The sequence below is a fragment of the Mizuhopecten yessoensis genome, unplaced genomic scaffold, assembly GCF_002113885.1.
Source record: "Mizuhopecten yessoensis strain PY_sf001 unplaced genomic scaffold, ASM211388v2 scaffold4507, whole genome shotgun sequence".
Classification (NCBI taxonomy): domain Eukaryota; kingdom Metazoa; phylum Mollusca; class Bivalvia; order Pectinida; family Pectinidae; genus Mizuhopecten; species Mizuhopecten yessoensis.
In genome coordinates, this window is record NW_018405581.1 from 36,056 (window position 1) to 53,521 (window position 17,466).

A 17,466-nucleotide genomic window follows, 5' to 3' on the forward strand; every position below is an offset into this window, starting at 1 on the left:
AAGTTCATATGTCACTCTCATCGGTATGTAGAGGACAATCTATCCATGTAGGATAATTAGTACATATGTCACTCTCACCGGTCTGTAGACAATAATCTAACCATGTAGGATAATTAGTTCATATGTCGCTCTCACCGGTCTGNCTTGGTCTCTATTTCTCTCTCGTTCTTTCTCTCTGTGTTGAGGATAATTAGTCCATCTGTTGGTCTCTCAATCAGTAAAAGGATAATTAGTTTACATTGACATTGACCTTTGACTTGATTGGTAGTCACACTGACAATATGACATGCTTTCCCATGTAAATGAACCTTACAATACAACAGAAGGTATGAAGAGATTCCTCAATCCAGCTTAATATACTTGGCTTGTGTCTCAGGTCTGTGAAACAATGTATAGACACATGCACATCTGGTAGAAAATACATGTACAATGTTTTAATGAATGAACAAATTAAATCAATGCAATTCCATTTTTTTCTGTTTATATAACATAATGCAACGGGTACAATCAACACATCATCTAGTATACCACCTTACACACACCACTCACTCCTGTGTCTGCAAGGCTCCATTCAATTGACTTTAAACAGAAAACTATTAATTACTTCTACTTCAACCTGTTATCCCAATTCTTGGCTAAGATTGATTTTGATGGTAAAATGATTGGTTGCATTTTACGAAAGATATGGCTTCCAGTAAATGAAATCCTAAACTGTTAGTTTTTGGAAGCAACACTGTTTTGCTTAAATGTTTGTATGTTATCATGCAAACCATTATCAGTAGTGGTTAAATGTTTTGATAAAAAGGTCCCTTCAAATTCCAATGTAACACTTTTGAAATTACATGAATGTTTATCCTCAAAGAGCCCCACTCCCATCATAAATATACAATAGCTCTTAATTCTGGAGAATATTCTCATTATCCATCATCCTTAATAGCGAACACTTTTTTCTTTGGTACTTCCCCCCCCCCCTCTGAATAATAGGCAGTTAAAAGAGACATGCATTTTTACACACTGCAGGTAAGTTGGAACATCAGGAATGAAAACACAAGGAACACATATACCACTAATTTATATTCTACACTGGTAACAGAAGTGCTTGTACAAGCAATAGAATAGAATATTCCCAATGTGATTTCATTGATGTCTACCTAGTTAACTCGACTACACACATATCTGTACAAGCTATACGATGGGAAATCAGCAATTCAATAAAACAAGGAGAGATATTTTGACATTACACATGTTCTTGCAAAAAAATCAACAATACCCCCCCTTGTGTAAATCAGATACTAGTTGGATTTCTTCAAACAATAATCAAATTACCCTATAAAATTGATAGAATCAACATTTCACTAGAACTTATAGTGAGACTGACCATGTGTAAATAACTCCTTTATGCAGTGTAGTATTTGCAATATGTTGAGTATCAAGTTGAATTAGAAAAAGTGGCTGGAAACTGAAATTATATGGACTTAACAAAAATGTATTTTGTGAACAATTTTCCCAATATTCTTATTAATGGCAGCCATGCTCCACACTGAACACTAGTGATACCTACAACACAGTTACCAAATCAGTTGCAACATATTGCCATATTCCTTATGAGTTACATCATGTTACCACATGTTACTAAACTACAAATTAATATATATCACAACATATCAACAACTTTTAAAAACTGATGTGATTTGTGTAGTGACCTAAAACATACAAATCACATTTTTTTTTTTTACAATTTTAGCTGTTGAGCGATAAAGGCTCTGCCGAGTAATTTTTTTTTTTTTTTTACAAATGCAGTACTCTGTATAAATAGTGTTTTGTAAAATATGAAGATCCCTATGAAAATGCACATGTGGGTGGCCGTGAACATGAGAACGGCATACCATGCGATAGCCTCTGGCTACATAGGTACCGGACATGTAAATATACCATGCACTATGGAATAATGTCCAAAGTGTGCATGATTGAGAGTAATTGATAATTTCGATATCATGATTTCAATCTATTTTCATCATTTTTGATATATGGAAAAAGAGATAAGTCATTGTGTAATTTAATCCCTCTCCAAAAAGTTCCTATCTTTTTTAAGGAAGAAAACTCTCAACAGGAACAAATTTATTGTAAAATGTCAAATAAATGAATCATAAAGGCATTGTGTATATTTTGTTCATTTTTTTACTCTATTTATATAAAGCTATGTGTCCTATTGGCCTTTACCTTATGGATAAGCACTTTTATCCATACCATTTCAATAAAAACACTTTGTGGAACGTTTTTATATATTTTGTGATAACTAAATTAATTGTAAGGTTGACAAGCAAGCTTCTTTTCATCTTGTTATCGTTGTTATTGTTCTGAACAATGCCACACACCAAAAATTAAAAAGGTCTGTAAACACAAAATCATTTCAGGGGGCATAACTACATATGGTACTGTCACTTCAAAAACACTTTCAAACAAATATATTTAACAAAAGGCCCAGAAGGCCTGTATCATTTACCTGGATTTTTATGCCTAGCAATGTTATATATGGCTATGTGTTTAGGATCTCAACCATTTCAAAGTTATGGCCCAGAAATTAAGTCCCTAGTGGTCTAGCCAGACCCAAGGGTCAATATTATTATCATGTTTATATGGTGAGGATCTTGATAATGACGAAGTTAAAAATCCTTTTTGGCCCAGCTTCTCAGACCCAGGGGACGGCCCTTTAACAGGTACAATTTTGAATCCTCAGCCACCAAAGAATGCTCCAAACTAAATATGGTTGATATCTATCTATTTGTTCTAGAGAAGAAATCTCTTTCAGCAATAAGGCCAAATTAACCCTTTTTGGTCCCTCTCCTCAGCCCCCAGGAAGGCAATACCTTCCATTTATGCAAAATTGAGTCTTCTTTGAACAAGAATGCTCTATACAAAATTTGGTTCAATTCCCTCCATTCATACAGACGGAGAATGATTTGAAACATTTTCCCGTATGTACTCCCTACTAGGCCCCATCCATCTGCCCCAAAGGGAGACACTCCCTCAGTTTATGCAAAATTGATTTCCCTATGCCCAAGGATGCTCTGGACCAAATTTAGTTAAAATCCCTTCAATCGTACAGAATTGCATTAGCTCCAAATGAGGTTAAAACAAAAGAAGGGAACATAATGATGACATAAACTGAACATATATTATTTACTCCTGGTCTGGTAAAAACTGTACCATGCATACCAGTTATAAGCTGTGAAATCTCAGTAAAGTATATAGAAGGTTTACAGTCAAGTCACAAGTACGTAAGACATGAACAATAAACAAAAATTGAAATTGACATTTAATAATTTAAAACTACGACACCTTTTTGGCATAATCAAAATACAACAAGAGACCCATGGGCCTTAACGGTCACCTGATATATTTATACAGAGAGTTGATTTTGTTTTTAACATGAACAGAAATATTATTCAAAGTGACAAAAAACAATAAAACCACCTTATTCAATATCTAGCATACACATTTAAGACTAAAAAGTATTTGAAACTAGCACCTCTGATTCTAAACAAGGAAAATGAAGAAATTTTAGCACACTGACATCTTCGGGCCCCACCCAACAGCCCTTGGAGGTAGGGCTGGCTCAAAATTTTCAAAGTATCAAACTGTCAACTCAAGGTTATAATTCCAATCAAGTTATTAACATGTAATATTCAAAGTATCATTTGCCATTATAAACCATAATAAATTTTGCCCCCCCCCCCCCCTCCTTCCCCAGGGGGTAAACGTGAGACCCTAGGGTCATAAACCTTAAGACCCTTCCATCTATGAAGAGTATTTGATTCTACCATATCTGGGTCTTGAGAAGAAGATTTTTGAAATTTTAGTCAATTTGACCCTTTTTGGCCCCGCCCCTCAGGCCCCTGGGGGCCTGGTACTAAACCGGCAACTATTTTTGTTGACCTTAGTCCATGGAAGGTTCCTGCAAAATTTCATTGAAATTGGTTCAGTGGTTTTGGAGAAGAAGTCGAAAATGTAAATTGTTTACGGACGCACGACGGACGACGACGGACAAAAGGCGATCGCAATAGGTCACTTGAGACTTTGTCTCAAGTGACCTAAAAATCTTAAATTCTAGGATTATACATATAGACTGTTTATATTTGTAGAGTTTATGTATGCATTGAGAAATATGGATTTCTATCTATTTAGCTACGATCAATCATTCTTCTTCTCTTGTTCTGACTTTGGTTCTGCCATATTCTCCTCCTCCTCTGGTTGACTGACAGCAGATCCTGCTTCTGATTGGCAAATTTCTCCTTTCATTACTGCAGTCCCATTTTGATTGTCCATTACTGCAGTCCCATTTTGATCAAACATTTCTTGACTTGTTCCAAACTCATTAACACGTTTTGGATCAATTCTATATATATAGCGTTGATACAGGAAAATGAAAAATACAATATCTGAAATGCAAAAAAGATGTATATAGAAAACAGACGTATCTTTCTAATTTTTGAATACAGCATTTGTTCAATTTGAACTAAATAAAGCAAACCATAAGCCCCTCTACCCCTTGTTTACACATGATATCTTAAATAGCTCTAAAGCTTTGGGGTTAATTAGTACCCTTCAGTAATCTCTTGTTAAGATGGACACAGTTATTTTGAAATGTTCCTTTATAATGTTACTTGGGACTAAAGAAGAAAACGTCAACATCTAGCTTGGGACTTTAAACCTGTTGACTCTCATGGCCTTATCATGAGTCTCAAAATCTCAGGGCCATTTTATACTTGTGAAACTGTGCATGTTTCCTAAATATTATTACAAAAAGTGTTTGGGCCAATCAAGCTAAAAATGAAATTTTGCTATCAGTGTCACCTGGCTCAAGTAACATGATCATAGAAATATTGTGTCAACCAGCAATATCATGTATATTCTTAGTTCCTATGTGACCCCAACATTTAAAATGTTTCTTCAATATTAACAAATAGGTGGCAACATGCTTTCTGGATCGACAGCTTTACTCCATTTTCTAATTTAGTGGATATGCCTCTGCAGTGTGATATCATTAACGAATGAAGCCAATAACCAAAATGAAAAACAATATTTCTATGTTTTAAATATTCCCTTATGCTTGTTAAAATACAAAATATGACAAACTTAGTATGAACTGATAAAAATGATTTACGGCTGTTGTGTCCACTGATTTTACATGAACATGTCAGTCACAGTAAAATGCTCAGGCTTTGGGCTGTTCCATCCGTGGAACATTCCAAGGGATCTTGGTGGGATTGTTTCATCTTTTTTAATGTAGTTAGTTTTTTGTTTCAGACAGAAAGGCATGAAAATGTAAACAAATGCAATAAACTGCTTTCAGATACAGTTCAAAGGTGTTATAAATACCACTGTATTACAGGAAAATGAAACATAAACCACTAATCAGGTCCAATAATACCAAGAGTTTGATTCATGTAACTAGGGGCCATGGGGAGCCTTCAGGTGAAATTTGAAAGATCCCTCTAGTTCTCTTTGTGAAATAGCTCTAAACATTAACTTTCAAAATTCAAGATGGCTGCCTGTTCGCCTTCTTTTTTCTCTCTATAAGACCCAAAATTTAATACTTTTAACGAAGAACCATAGGGAATCTTTGAATGAAATTTGTGAAAGATCCCTTTAATAACCTTGAAAATAAGACTGCCTTGAAAATAAGCCAGTTTCCAAATTAAGCCTCAAATTTTGTATAAAAAAATAAATTAATAATGGTGTTATCAAGATTTTAGGATATTATTGATATCAATTTAATAATTTTGCCAGAGAAGTCACTTAAAGCAATGTGGCCAATTTATTCCCTTGGTTCTACCCTTCAGCTCCCCCTTGGGGTCAACCTCTCCATTTGTATAATTTTGAATCCCTACCACCTGAAACAGAAGATTCCAGAGGGATCTTGGTGTCCACCATCGTACCATCTTCCTTAGTTCTATACCAGTTTGATCGTTTCTCTTCTCTTATCTTATCTGTTTGATAAGTTTTATCCGACAGCCATCATGTTTCTCTGATCAGTCTCAAAAGTTAACATGTACCACTTAGGACTAAGAGGAACCTACATATCAAATTTGCAACAGATCCCTCCAGTACATTCTGAGAAATAAAGCCAACAAATTTTAACCCTCAAATTCAAGATGGCTGCCAGTCGGCCATCTTGCTTTTGTTATCAGTCCAAAAATTCCATATGCATAACAAAGGAGCATGGGGAACTTTCATGTGAAATTTGTGAATGATCCCTCTGGTACGTTTGGAGAAATAGCGCTAACAAGATTTGTTTAAGGATGAACGACGGATGGACCACAGATGAAGGGTGAGATTTGAATAGCCCACCATCTGATGATGGTGGGCTAAACCATCCAACTAAATATGTTTGCAATTCTGCACAACATTGCCAGGTAAATATGTTGTGAGGGTAATTTTGTTATGGGTGATGTGATTTATTTTTTCAACTGTTTTATCAAAATACAACAAAATATAATTTTAAATTGGAATTGCATCTTCATTATTTGGCAGTAAAAAGGTAACAGGTCTTTTCTTTAAGATACCGCATATTTATCATACTTGGTATTGAATTTTGCTCTGTCTTTTGTGACAGCGTATGTAGTGAAATAAAATTCCCTTGCGAAAATTACTAACTATGCAGTAGAACTTACTTTGGCACCCTCTCAAAGGGGGGAAGGGGTAGCCCCACTTTGTACAATTTTAAATCCCCACTACCCTGCAGGGCTGCTTCCAGTCATATCTGTTGCTAATATGGTCACAGAAATATTGTTTCTATTTAAGTTCTGTGGGAAGTAAATATTAAAAGTATGCCTACCATCTCTGAAGCAGCCTATACGGTAGAGTGTCGGCATTTTGATAACAAATGCAAATATATCATCTATGAACGTGTTTAGTGCTTTGTAGGTCATCATTCTCCATGGCAGGTGAGCAACAGACTTGAGCTTGTAGTTGATAAACAGCTGTGGTGTCATCATAATAAAACCTGTATCAATGTCAACAGTAACTTAAGCTGTGTCATCATAATAAAACCTGTATCAATGTCAACAGTAACTTAAGCTGTGTCATCATAATAAAACCTGTATCAATGTCAACAGTAACTTAAGCTTTAAACTTTACCTTTATATTTAAAAAAAGAAATTCTGTATCAATTAACGTAAATGACTGAAACTTGAAGTGAAATTTGTCAATATTTGCAGTAAAAAATACAGGTCAGACTGCTATAATTTCAATATGACATTGAAAATGACTTCATAATATGCCTTAAAGTTATTTATGTGGAGGTTTAGTAATCCAACTTTTGAAAGAGAGGGTCTTGCCATTTATGGACTTACCAAATGTGAGAAGGAATCCATACATCATGGAGAGTACCCAAGAGTACCAGCCCTTGTGTTCCTGGTAGAACAGACTGTACACTGCATAGCCACCCAGTAGAGGGAACAGTGCCCATGACAGGTACTTAAACGCCAACTGCAAGGATAAAATGCATTTATATCTCCCTGTCTTATTTTCACATCAAAGTCCATTATGATGGAGTAAACTACGGAAAAGGGGTTTACTGATTGATCATTAAACTAGAAAATGTCTGTAAGACATAAATGCCCCCGCTGCCATGTGAAATTAGTTTCAGTGTTCTATAAAAAGTTACAACCACTTTGATCTTGATACCCTGAAACAAGCACACACACAAGGTACTACACTTAAAGTTGAGTTGATTTCAATATTCATGTTTTTCTGTATGATATTACCATCCTGTCACACAAGGATGTCAGAGGTATACCCATATTTGACCTTTATATCAAGGTTGACAAAAATCTGTGAAAGAATGAAGTTGGTAAGTATTTAAATTGAATCAGACGGTGATTTTCTATATATAGCAACAGTGTCCATGACCTTAGAACCGTGAAACACAAGGATGTCCGAAGTATACTCATACTTGACCTTTGCATAAAGTTTGACCAAAATCCATAAAAGAATGAAGTTGCTATGTGTTTAAATTGAATCAGTTGATGGTTTTCTATATATAGCAACAGTGACCTTGACCTTAGAACCTTAGAACCGTGAAACACAACAATGTCCGAAGTATACCCATACTTGACCTTTGCATAAAGTTTGATCAAAATCCATGAAAGAATAAAGTTGCTAAGTGTTTAAATTGAATTGGTTGATGGGATGGGAGGGACATGGGCAACACTATATGCCCCCCCATTTTATGGCGGGGGCATGAAAACGTGAGGTTTTAAGGACTTTCTGTAATTTCATGCCCAATGCTGTGAGACTTTATCAGAGTTAAAAAATCCATGAGATCTGGCATATATATGCTACAAGCATATAATTGTGAGCAGAATCTGGTCAGGCCACTAACCTGCTGTACAACAGTGGTAAAATCAAGGCTTGGTCCAGAAAAAATTAAAAGGTCCTGGAGCATGCATAACAGTACATGTAGTGATAGTGTCGCTAGTGTGGACACAACCTATACATTAGGATAAAACCCCTTTATCCTTACCTAGTTCAGTACTTCTTGAAAATGACAAACAAAACCCAAAAAGGCAAGATGATCATTTAAGTCATGTAAACTACATTAGTAGGGCATATGAAACTTCACTGACAATCATAACTGATGACTTACCATATCATACTTCTTTGTTTGAGATTCCGAATAAGTGGATTTATCATCAAACGAGAGGCGTGGTATCACTCCCATGATGAGGTTATCTCTGTCAATCTGTGAACAAAGGACATAGACACTGTCAGACTTTCGGACAATTGATTTGATTATAAGATGAAAAGAAACTTCAAATATGTTACGGCCAATGGATAGAGTATTCTCTTGTATCAACCCTATTTAAAAATACATAAATTATGAAATGTTAAACTATAGCATAATCTGTGATTTTTTTAAATCAAAACATGGCACCACAGCCCAACCCTTAATTCTCCACCTGTTGATAGACAATATAATAAAGATGCCTGTGGGCCTTCACAGTCACCTGAGTTAAAATACATTTCTAACTGTTATTCTGTGACAAAAGGTTTAAGTACATATACATGTAACAACATTTATCCTTTTGACTGTGGATTGGTCTTTTATAAAATGATGTTTGGGAGTGATTAACATTTTAATACAGCTAGCAAATATCAGTAAAATGATAAAATAAAAGGCCCAATGGGCTCACCTGATATCTATATCACACTTGTAACCTTAAAAGTGGACTCAGATATGGCTACTGGAAGAATATCAGTATCTATGACTCTAAATCAAACACATTTGACCACTGTGACCTTGAAAATTAAACAATGTGATTACATTGAACAAGCTTTATAACCCTTCAATTCAGCGTGCAACTTGCCAAATATAACCACCCTAGACCTTTCTTTTATTCAGATGATGTTATTAAAAGGTGTAGATACATTCCATCATACCCTAGACCTTTCTGTTATTGAGATGAGGTTATTAAAAGGTGTAGATACATTTCATCATACCCTAGACCTTTCTGTTATTGAGATGAGGTTATTAAAAGGTGTAGATACATTCCATCATACCCTAGACCTTTCTGTTATTGAGATGAGGTTATTAAAAGGTGTAGATACATTCCATCATACCCTAGACCTTTCTGTTATTGAGATGAGGTTATTAAAAGGTGTAGATACATTCCATCATACCCTAGACCTTTCTGTTATTGAGATGAGGTTATTAAAAGGTGTAGATACATTCCATCATACCCTAGACCTTTCTGTTATTGAGATGAGGTTATTAAAAGGTGTAGATACATTCCATCATACCCTAGACCTTTCTGTTATTGAGATGAGGTTATTAAAAGGTGTAGATACATTCCATCATACCCTAGACCTTTCTGTTATTGAGATGAGGTTATTAAAAGGTGTAGATACATTCCATCATACCCTAGACCTTTCTGTTATTAAGATGAGGTTATTAAAAGGTGTAGATACATTCCATCATACCCTAGACCTTTCTGTTATTGAGATGAGGTTATTAAAAGGTGTAGATACATTCCATCATACCCTAGACCTTTCTGTTATTGAGATGAGGTTATTAAAAGGTGTAGATACATTCCATCATACCCTAGACCTTTCTGTTATTGAGATGAGGTTATTAAAAGGTGTAGATACATTCCATCATACCCTAGACCTTTCTGTTATTGAGATGAGGTTATTAAAAGGTGTAGATACATTCCATCATACCCTAGACCTTTCTGTTATTGAGATGAGGTTATTAAAAGGTGTAGATACATTCCATCATACCCTAGACCTTTCTGTTATTGAGATGAGGTTATTAAAAGGTGTAGATACATTCCATCATACCCTAGACCTTTCTGTTATTGAGATGAGGTTATTAAAAGGTGTAGATACATTTCATCATACCCTAGACCTTTCTGTTATTGAGATGAGGTTATTAAAAGGTGTAGATACATTCCATCATACCCTAGACCTTTCTGTAATTAAGATGATGTTATTAAAAGGTGTAGATACATTCCATCATACCCTAGACCTTTCTGTTATTGAGATGAGGTTATTAAAAGGTGTAGATACGTTCCATCATACCCTAGACCTTTCTGTTATTAAGATGATGTTATTAAAAGGTGTAGATACGTTCCATCATACCCTAGACCTTTCTGTTATTGAGATGAGGTTATTAAAAGCTGAGATACATTTCATCATACCCTAGACCTTTCTGTTATTGAGATGAGGTTATTAAAAGGTGTAGATACATTTCATCATATGTGCCCTTGAATATGCATGACGGTTACTCATTTAGTTAAATAAGTACCCTTTCATCCCTGCATGCTAAATAAGAAGTTATGTGAATGTTTAGAACTTATTTGATCCCTGTGCCCTCGAATATAGGTGAAGGTCATTCATTTTAAAGGGACAATTCAGTGAAATAAGTGTTTTTTTATACCTTGTCACAAACCTCTTCGTGGTGATATAGTATGATACTCAATGTGAATAATTCATGTCGAGAAATTGACAAGAGACAATGTTTTCTTGGCGTTTTTAATCAGTAAAGGAGTAATCCTTAACTGTACAGCCGTACATTTAAGCGGCAGCTGTCGGTGAATTTCTAGCTAACAAAAATGTCTTCCAGTCAAGGAGAGAAGGTAACTTCTCACTTAATTCACCTAGCCTCTCTGAATACAAGTATCTGTATCTATTCTGAATCAAAATCATCTTCCTACAGCATCTTAAACATTGTTCTAAATTAGTGATCTATTTTATGTTTAAACCTATTGATATTGTATTTTCTGCGGTTTGAAATTCTCCCTGCGGTATAATCCCGGTACTTGCATGCTCTAATTGAACCTGTTGGTTTTTATTCAAATCCAAATGTGAACAGAAATATCTGATAAGAGGTATATATTATGATTCCTATAATTCTCACTCGCGATGTATTGTGTAAATTCAAGAATGAGTTATATGTGAACTCAGACCCGTAACTGGCACTGTGTTGTCGGTCGATAGCATAGTGATGTACATGTTTACTTCTCACTTAAAGGCCCGGATATTGCGCTGTTTCAGTCGTAGCTATTTTGATCACCAGCTTTCCCAAAAGATGAAACTGACCACACTGGACGTTGGCTTCAAGGTCATGACATTATCAACCACGTAAACTTTTGTTAGGAGATATATATTTTCAGTATCGACTTGATTTTCAGGTATTCAAAAAAACTTACTTCACTAAATTGTCCCTTTAAAAAACGTTGTACCCCTTCATCCCTACATGCTACTGGCAAATTATTAATATCCTTGGCCTTTTGGTTATTCAGAAGTTGTTGATTTTTCTGTTGCAGACAATTGACCCCTGTGGCCTTGAATATGAGTGAAGGTCATTCATCTGAACAAATTTGGTAGCCCTTCATCCCAGCATACTGGCCAAATATCATCATCCTGGTCCTTTTGGTTATTCAGAAGTTGTTCAAAGTTTATAATATATTTGAACCCTTTCATACCAGCATGTTACTGGCCAAATACCATCACCTTAGGTCTCTTGGTTATTCAGAAGAAGTTGTTTAAAACAAGGTTACCGCGAGCGGTATATAATACGCCCGTCACACATTGAATGAGCAGTTGTTTGTATGATTGAAATATATGAAGTATTTGTGAGTAATTGATATTAAAAGAGAAATCATTCAACATAACTGGTAGATCAATGAGTGCAATACAACATCATGGAACGCATGCATCGCATTAATGAAACCAAGGGTAATAACTCCAGTAATTACGGTCGGATAATGGCGGTTATCGAACTTGTCCGTGGTTTCATGGTAATTAACCTTGTTGTGAAGTTTGAAGTTAATCCGTTAATAATTACTCGAGATATCGAGCGGACACTGTTTCGGCAAGTCCATAAAGGGGCATAACTCCACAAATTATGGTCGGATAATGGCGGTTATCGAACTTGTCCGAGGTTTCATGGTAATTAACCTTGTTGTGAAGTTTGAAGTTAATCCGTTAATAATTACTCGAGATATCGAGCGGACACTGTTTCGGCAAGTCCATAAAGGGGCATAACTCCACAAATTATGGTCGGATAATGGCGGTTATCGAACTTGTCCGAGGTTTCATGGTAATTAACCTTGTTGTGAAGTTTGAAGTTAATCCGTTAATAATTACTCGAGATATCGAGCGGACACTGTTTCGGCAAGTCCATAAAGGGGCATAACTCCACAAATTATGGTCGGATAATGGCGGTTATCGAACTTGTCCGAGGTTTCATGGTAATTAACCTTGTTGTGAAGTTTGAAGTTAATCCGTTAATAATTACTCGAGATATCGAGCGGACACTGTTTCGGCAAATCCATAAAGGGGCATATTTTTGAGCCAGGTGAGCTAAAAAGAAATTAATAAATGATAACGTTTTTCCTCATCTAAAATTGTTTTTACTTTTCTTTTTTGTTGAGTATATATCAAGCCACATTAATATCAGCATTTTTACCTTTACATTGACAACCTTATGTATTTTCCAGATCTCGATCCCAAGTCCAACTATGACACTGAGTTGAACCATGTAGTTTGTCTCATTGTCGAGGACATAGAGCACAACAATCAATGACTGGAACACATTGAAGAAGACGGAACGCACTGACAAACCCTCCAAGGACTTGCGGTTTTTCCAAAACTGAATATCTGAACAAGTAAAAGATCAAAAATTCAAAAAGACATAGGGGAAATCTATTTCAAACATATTGCTAAAAATATTACAACATAGAATATATGCCTTATCAATGATCATTTGTGAAATTAGTAATTAAAAACTTATTTTGCTAGCTTTCAAATCTCTTTTTACCTTGGAAGTCAAAGAGTGCAAATGTGTATATGCTGATGATTTTTGAAAGCTTGAAAAGTAAGTTATCAATTACTGTTTTTGTTCAAAACAAACTTATTATTTATGAGACAGTATCTTGCTTCATCAATTCAGATATCGAATTGGTTACTGTTTTTGACTTCTGTTCAACAGGGCCAGATGGTCTTTATTACTCACCTGGATATTCAATCAATCATTTCAAAATGTTCTCATAAAATATAGCAATACCATTGTGGGCTTCAGTTCTGAACTACTGGATGCTTCATAGCAAATCTGGTTGAGACCTGGGTGTATGTGTATATCATTACTGGTTTGGGGTCTCAATCATTTTAATGTATTGACCAGAAATAAAATCCTAAGAGACGGAACAAGATGCCGGAGCTAATCCTGGAAGCATACTTGATTTGTCGTCTTCATACAAAGCAAGCATACACTAGGGGATACATTTCTCTGAATCTACTCAATTTACTCTTAATCATTTTGAGTTTTTGATGTTATTAAGACATGTTTTGATAGATTGAGGGATGTTCTGTAAGAATAACAGACATTGTACTACGAGTATGGGGTTTGGAACAGATCCCAGAGCAAATCCTGATAGCATGGATGTGTTTGTCTAATGATGTCAAGTATAGGTATACCTGGACATAAGTGGGGATCTTGGGTATTCCAAGTATCGACATAACTTCTTCCATTGGACCCTGCATCTCTATGCCCCCAGTAGGGACAACACTTGCATATAAGGTTGCGAGTTCCCTTGGCCCAATGATGCTATATATCAATTTTGATTAAAATCCCTTTATGGAAGGAGAAGGATTTTGAAGACTTCCCTATATTTCCCCTATTGGGCCCTGCCCTCTGCCCCCAGCAGGGGTCACATCCTTGGTGTATAACAATGAATCCTCTTGGCCCAACGATACTCAAGGCCAAATTGGTTCAAATACTTTGGAAATGCATCTTTCATGTTCATGTTTGAGAAAACAGTACTCTGACATATGTCCCATACAACCTTCAGGCAAGATCTGAAATAGAAGTATGCTGTGAAAGTCACCAATGAACATTGATCTTTGAGATGGTTTTTACTTACCATTTTTGAAGGCAAGGAATTCAAAGATGCTGTGTACAATAGAAATGACAATTGTGAGTCCTAGCAGGTATGGGTTCGTCTCCAGGAAAGCTGTCTGAAAACAACATCAATTAAAGAAAATCATATACAAGAGCTACAAGAGGGATCAGGGCAGCCACCACTGTAAGAGCTCCTAACTTCTAGGTAAGTTTGATCTTTCTCTTTTATCTTTTGAATTGCTAGTCTTGTCAACAATTAATTCATCTTGTGGTTAATTTCAAATATTAACTTTAAACAGCAAGATTTGAAAATGTCCTTTTAAAGTAAGGTTATTTACAGTACTTCTTGAGAAATAAAGGAAGCAAACTTGAAAATCTAAAATGGCTTCCATTCTGACTTCTTGTTATTCCAATCTGTCTCAAAAAGAAACATACACAACTAAGGACCAAACAGAAGATGCAAATATAGAAGATAAACCTCTGTCCAGTACTTCCCGAGAATAGTTATACTTGAAAAAAAATATTGACGTGTGAAATTTCTGTCAAATATACATATATTAGAGGACCAACGTGCCTGCATCATTCACCTGGTATTAATCTCACACTTGTAACCTGAAAAGTGTTCTACATAAAGCTACAGGCAAAATATCAATATTTATGACTATGAATCATTCAAAAGAACCTCCTTGAAAGTCAAACAAGGTCATTAGGTTAAACAAACTTCATAGCACTTCATCATAGCAAGCAACTTGCAAAATATCATCACCCGAGACCTTTTGTTTATTGAGATTAGGTCATTTAAAGGTTTATACATATTTGACCAAATGTGACCTTGAAAGTGAGTCAAGGTCTATCAAATGAAAAAGCTAGATATCCCTGTATCAAATATGCTACTGGCCAAATATCAACATTCTGGGCCTCATGGTTATTCAAATTTGACCCATAAAGTGACCTCAAATATAAGTCAACGTCATTCATTATAACAACCATGGTAGTCCTTTATCCTAGCATGCTACTGCCCAGATATCAACATTCTAGGCCTTATCGTTATTCAGGAGAAAACTTTTTAAGTTAAAAACATATTTGACCCCTGTGACCTTGAATATAAGTCAAGGTCATTCATTTGAACAAACTTGGTAGCCCAACATTCTAGCATGCTACTGGCCAGACATCAACATTCTGGGCCTTATGGTTATTCAGAAGACGTCATTTAAGGTAATAGGATTGTGTCACCATTTCTCAGTAGAATTTTTTCCAATTTTGTAGTTATATTGCGTTGAAGTAAAGAAAATTTTCTGCCACAAAAAAAATATAGGTTGTCAGAATTTAAAGGATTTGAAATGAAAATTTATGTAAAAAGGAGTGAATTTTGAGAACAAAAATGAAAGACACAATTTTAGGCAAAATAATGTCAATAAAAATGATACTGACATAGATTAGTATTGCATTAATGTATATCAATTAAATAAATGCTGAAATTGTGTAAAATTAATTATCTATAAACGTTTAAAAATTGACATTTTATAATAAAACCATGTACATATATATAGTAATTGCATGTAAAGAGTTATCTTCCTTGAAAAACTTAACAGTAGTGAAATAGGTAGCCGGGTTCCTGAAGTACAGAAAAATGGACACCTGTGACTCATTGATAAAAAAACAACTGAATTAATGCCTGGATTGCTTTGAAATACTTTAATATTGAGAGAACACACTGTTCTGTCAATAATAAACATGCAATATTTATCAGTTTAATAGTAAACATCAGAATATGCAGAAATTGTGATACTGTCTCCCTACATTGGATTTTCAACTAGGGATGCACTTCCTATTTCCGTTTATCAATACAATCCTATGACCTTAAAGATTTTAAAAATATTTGACCCCTGTGACCTTGAATACAAGTCAAGGTCATTCATTTGAACAAATATGGTAACCCTTCATCAAAGCATGCTACTGGTCACATATCATCACCCTGGGCATTTTAGTTATTAAGTAGAAGTCGTTTAAAGATTTAAAACATATTTGACCAATGTGACCTTGAATATAGGTTAAGGTCATCAATTTGAACAGAGTTTGTAGCCCTTTATAATAGAATGTTTCTGACCTAATCTCATCATCCTGGGCTTTCTGGTTATTCAAAAGAAGTTGTTGAAAGATTTTAAAATATTTGACCAAACTCGGTAGCCCTTCATCCAAGCATGCTAAAGGCCAAATATTTCCATCCTGGGCTTTCTGCTTATTCAGAAGAAGTTGTTGAAATATTTAAACATATTTGACCCCTGTGACCTTGAAAATGGGCAGAGGTCATTCATTTGAACAAACTTGGTAGCCCTTCATCCCAGGATGCTCCTAGCCAAATATCATCACCCTGGTCTTCTTGCTTATACAGAAAAAAGTTGTTTAAAATAAAAAGTTGACTACGACGGACACCGCACCACAGCAAAAGCTCACTTGACCCTTCGGGCCAGGTGAGCTAAAAAGGTAGAAGTAACTGCCAGCCTCACTCCATTGTTTTATAATTCATTTCCATGGGAGAAGTATTTCTGCCCTGACCTTGATTGTATCTTGGTCGTCGTCGTTGTCCTCAATGAAGTCCATTCCCAGGTTGGCATACCACTTACTCCTCATTCCCTGAGCAGCATACATCTGCCAACGCAGCAGGGAGATTGGTGTGTATGTCAATGTGAAATTCAGTACCCTGCCAAAATTTTAAGCAGATATCAGAAACTTAGTAAATAGGCTAATGGATATATAAAGGTTAATTTCTTTTGAGAATTCACTGTCTGCCAAATACTCATTTCAATATTGACATCAATCAAACAAAAGGCCCGAATGGGCCTGTATGGTAGCAGAGTACAGTAGAAATGGCTTGACCCTAAAAATAAAGGGCATGTCTCAGATTAACATGGAAAGCGGATTCATCCTGCACAACACACCTACATATATATATATATATATTTATAAACTACATTTTTTTTAGAAGAATGATTTTTTTTTCAAAAAGTGATTTCCACAGATTTGGGACTTGTGAAAACCATGGTTACCACATCAAAAAA

The 17,466-nt window shown here is 35.4% G+C and overlaps 1 protein-coding gene across 2 annotated transcripts in view; it reads right to left on the reverse strand.

Moving 5' to 3' along the window:
- Positions 1–4,023: 4,023 nt before the first annotated feature.
- Positions 4,024–17,466, reverse strand: part of LOC110449131 (cleft lip and palate transmembrane protein 1 homolog) — a 35,590-nt gene continuing 22,147 nt past the window's right edge. The window contains exons 8-14 of one of the 2 annotated variants that reach the window (XM_021495771.1): positions 16,964–17,108; positions 14,430–14,523; positions 12,977–13,167; positions 8,651–8,746; positions 7,356–7,491; positions 6,839–7,006; positions 4,024–4,439 (exon numbers count right to left, since the gene is read on the reverse strand). In XM_021495771.1, the coding sequence (XP_021351446.1) occupies positions 4,192–4,439; positions 6,839–7,006; positions 7,356–7,491; positions 8,651–8,746; positions 12,977–13,167; positions 14,430–14,523; positions 16,964–17,108 (1,078 nt within the window). In that variant the 3' untranslated portion in view covers positions 4,024–4,191. The other variant, XM_021495772.1, reaches the window with a different exon arrangement.